Raw genomic sequence first — 4,303 nt, 5'->3', positions numbered from 1 at the left:
TGTGTGTGTGTCTGTGTATGTGTGTGTACATGCGTGATATTCTGTGAGGTTGCGAGTGCACCTGTGTGTGCTGTCATAACTGGCGACAGAGGGAGGGAGGCGGCTAATTTTAGTTCAGGTGAAAGAAAGGAGGGAGGGAGGGAGGGAGGGGGCGAGGGTTGTGTGTGATGATAGGAAGGTTCTGATGAGCGGGATCGCTGTCACGTGGGCCGAACCCCGTGTCCCCCCAAAAAAAACCTGACAGGCAAAGGGGCGGGATGCCACGCTGACAGGACCCCAGGCAGACGAGACCATCGATCAAAACCACAGCAGCCTTAGATTATTGATTAAACAGCACCTGGGGAGAGAGGGAGGAAGCTCAGGGAGAAGGATGAAGAAAAACAAAGCAGGTTCAGGACGTGAGCCAAAGGGAGAGAGAGGGAGAGAGAAGCAGAATCAGAACCAGGGACAAGAGTAACAGACACGTTTAGACAATTGAAAGTCGCCCATTGAGAATTCAGAAGCATCAAAAGTAATCAGGGTTAAAAGCAAGAAAATCCTCAAATCAGTGAGACAAATTATGGTTTGGTCCTGGTGTCCTCATTTGGAGACATTTGGAAAAAACGAATGAAATGTTTAAAAATTACATATATAAGCGTTTTAACATCACATTTTAGATCAGAAGAATTACATCGTCCACATGCATGGTACAATGCCTTTGTGACGTGACTTGAAGTGTTTTGGAGAGGAAAGGAGGAAGTGCAGAGGTAGAGGAGTACGTCATCTTCTGCTTCATTCCCACCTATCCTGCATCTCCATTCTTAGACCAAACTCAAAGTGGAATCGAATTGAGTATATTTCCATTCATTTTCCCCTCAGCTGCAGATTTGCGCTAACTATAAAAAGCCACGGCGCCAGACTTCACTTGGTGTTATCTGAGTCACACAGGAACAATCTTGTTGCCTGGCAACGTTTAGACAGATTTCTTTGACAGACAGCATCAGGAAACGTACTGTAGCCATTGAAACCTTCTCTGTTTAGTTTTGTCCCCGGCAGATTAAAGCAGATGGTGTTGCCTTTCCCTCCAAATCAAACCAGGCTTGGATATAAAACACTCTTATATGTCACAGGGACTTACAGCTATAGATTGACTATAAAACTCAAGAGGCACTCCCTGACTCACCATTTATTTTGAACTCCTTGACTGATATTATCTAAAACCTGGCAATGCAATTACAGAGGCCCTGCCATCAATAGTGGGTGCGAGCGGTGCGAGCATGACAGAAATCCACTTATTCCATCGAGTATTGATGTCAATTTACTGTTTCATTACAGCTAGTGCTTAGAGAGCGCCGCATGATCACAACTGGAGGAGAACCTTATTATGGGATCTTATAGCAAGTTTACAGCCACAACAGATAAATAATGCAACAGATACAATAGACAGACATGCGCATGCTCATACATAACACACACACACACACACAAACACACACACACACACACACACACACACACACACACACACACAAGTGCGTAAAAAGCTAGTGATCGATTACCGGAGGACATGTAGAGATGCATATGGATGAGGTGCAGCTGGCAATATTGAGTTTGAAAATCTTGCCGAGAGTGTTTTAAACTGCTAACTCGGATTATTACGGCTTTGATTTCATACTTTTCACATGTAGTTTAGGTTTGTTTCAGCTTGTGATGGGAAAAGCAAAGAGAGCTCGCGGCAGACAACAAATCACGACTCGAGTTGTGTAAACCGAAACTGTGTGTTCGCATTGGCAACACCCACGTTTTTCTCTGAGAGCAGGAGGGCCAAACAACATTGCATCATTTTATTCACAGGCTGATATGAATTTAGGTTTGGGAAATGTTTCAATAAATGTTTCCCTTTCCGTTTGAACAACCACATTTTAAATTTCTGAGATCAGGTACTTTCATGATAAAAAAGGTCCTGCCATGGATCAACCTCACGTTACTGTGGTCATACCTTGTGGGTTTGCCGATACTTATCCCTAAACTGCAAAGACTCTCTGTTTCCTGTCCGTCCGAAGCTTTGCTGCAAGTTGCTAGCGTCGGTGTAGTTACTAACCGAGGAGACGCCGAGATGTTTTTTGGGGTTGAAACTGAGGAAGCGTGGCCTCGTGAACAGCAATCGATCCGGGAAATGTCTGCGTCAGGTGAAACACTTGCAGCCACGGGCAACCTCATCTACTCTCATTTGCAATCAGGCTCATAGTCAGACTTCTAAAACAGATAAAGCAAAAATGATGATGAAATCTGTTAAGTCTTCAAATAAGCAAATTCATGCTGTTTTCTCATCTCATCTGTTTTCTGACATCTAACATATTGTACTTAAAAAAAAGAGAAGATCATCATCATGGTGTGAAGATCTCAAGAGTTTCTTGCATCTCTGTGTTTGCAGTGTAGGTGTAACACTGTCTGAAGCCTGAAGGGGGCAGAATGCCGGAGCAGAGCAACGACTACCGTGTGGTGGTGTTCGGGGCAGGTGGAGTTGGGAAGAGCTCCTTGGTCCTGCGCTTCGTAAAAGGCACCTTCAGGGACACCTACATCCCAACAGTGGAGGACACCTACCGCCAGGTGATCAGCTGTGATAAGAGCGTGTGCACCCTGCAGATCACCGACACCACGGGGAGTCACCAGTTCCCCGCCATGCAGCGCCTGTCCATCTCCAAGGGCCACGCCTTCATCCTGGTCTACTCCATCACCAGCAAACAGTCGCTGGAGGAGCTCAAACCCATTTACCAACAGGTGGGACTTATGACTTTTGTTTTCCCACAAAGCTGAATTTCAATCAATGTCATATGAAGCAGTTTGTCAGTCGTTTCAATCTCAAACAGCCATGAACTGACAAAAGGTTGAAAAAAACGGTCAGAAAACAAAACAGTGCAGGAAGAGAAGGAAACACCTCTAACACAATATACTACGTGTGATCATCATCATATCAGTGTTTTGTCTCAACACTAAGCATCATAAACTGTATCTGGATACATGCTGGGCTGAGCAATACTGATATTTTTAACTTGTTGTGTTGACCCTCCATATACACGTAGTATGAGACTCAAATCTTGACCTACAGTACAAGAACTCTTCCCTCTACTGTTGAATCATGTAAACCAGTGATTCTCAAACTGTGGTACATGGGCGGCCAGTAGTGCTTGAAGCGCCCTGGAGTTCAATTCAAATATACAAATGTCACATAAAGCTTCTCTGTGACTTAACTTGGAGCTGGTGGCTTGTGTGTAGAGGTGATGCGTGTACTGTTTTGGTTCACTCGGCGGATGCATAAAGTTTGAGAACCACTGATCTAGAACATTCAGCCCACTGAGGTGCTATAAATGACCTGGCACAGTTGTTTTTAGAGACACTAGTTGCCTTTTTCGGTGGCCTAGTTACTAAGGAGACAAGTGAACCAGACGACCCAGGATCACACACGGCGATACAAACTTCCCATCCTACTTATTAAAGTGCCCATGAGCAAGACATTGATATCTCCTAGCTGTTCTGTAGGGGGATTAGTTCTTTTGAATCTAAGCATCACAGGTGTTCCCCCTTTTTGACTTTCTCACAGGTCCTGGCCATAAAGGGCAACGTTGAGGCCATACCCATCATGCTCGTGGGCAACAAGAGTGATGAGACGCAGCGAGAGGTGGAGACCAAAGACGGGGAAGCCCAAGCCAACCAATGGAAGTGCGCCTTCATGGAGACGTCAGCGAAGACCAACCACAACGTCACCGAGCTCTTCCAGGAGCTCCTCAACCTGGATAAGAAGAGGAACATGAGCCTCAACATCGACGGGAAGCGCTCAGGGAAGCAGTCCCGCGCCGAGAGACTGAAGGGCAAGTGCAGCGTGATGTAAAGCAGAGAGAGAAGGGAGGGGGAGGAGGGAGAGGAAAAGAGGAGAGAGAGAAACGACAGAGGAGAGAGAGAGAGAGAGAGAGAGAGACAGAGAGAGAGTCTCCTTCACATGCAAAGACTGCCACAAAATGAAGTTCATCCATCATGGTGAGTCCTCCTCCGTTTGACTGATGCATTCACGGTCGCACATTCAGCGGCCATCATGAAAACACGGAATTTCATCTATCCATCGGACATTCCCGCGCCAAGGAGACAGAGAGGAGAGGAGAGGAGAGGAGAGGAGAGGAGAGGAGAGGAGACAGGGACAGAGGCGGGATGCTGGATTGCCAGATGTGGACTTCTGCTTCAAGGACTGGACTGCCATCAAAGACACCACCCCCCTGCCCCCCTGAAGGTTTGTGATGTCAGCACTCCTCTTTCACGCCCAGTGACTCCC

At 46.5% G+C, this 4,303-nt stretch overlaps 1 protein-coding gene across 1 annotated transcript; it reads left to right on the top strand.

Moving 5' to 3' along the window:
* Positions 1–2,451: 2,451 nt before the first annotated feature.
* Positions 2,452–3,994, top strand: diras1b (DIRAS family, GTP-binding RAS-like 1b). Its single transcript, XM_076157681.1, has 2 exons — positions 2,452–2,760; positions 3,581–3,994. Exons 1-2 carry the CDS (start codon positions 2,452–2,454, stop codon positions 3,866–3,868), a joined length of 597 nt encoding a protein of 198 aa, XP_076013796.1. The 3' UTR covers positions 3,869–3,994.
* Positions 3,995–4,303: the final 309 nt, after the last annotated feature.

Source organism: Genypterus blacodes, unplaced genomic scaffold, assembly GCF_046128005.1.
Source record: "Genypterus blacodes isolate CSIRO-AG114 ecotype Tasmania unplaced genomic scaffold, CSIRO-AGI_Gbla_v1 ptg000073l_1, whole genome shotgun sequence".
In the NCBI taxonomy this organism is placed as follows: Eukaryota; Metazoa; Chordata; class Actinopteri; order Ophidiiformes; family Ophidiidae; genus Genypterus; species Genypterus blacodes.
The sequence above is the reverse complement of the archived record's forward strand: the minus strand, read 5'-3'. Positions and strand labels throughout refer to the sequence as shown.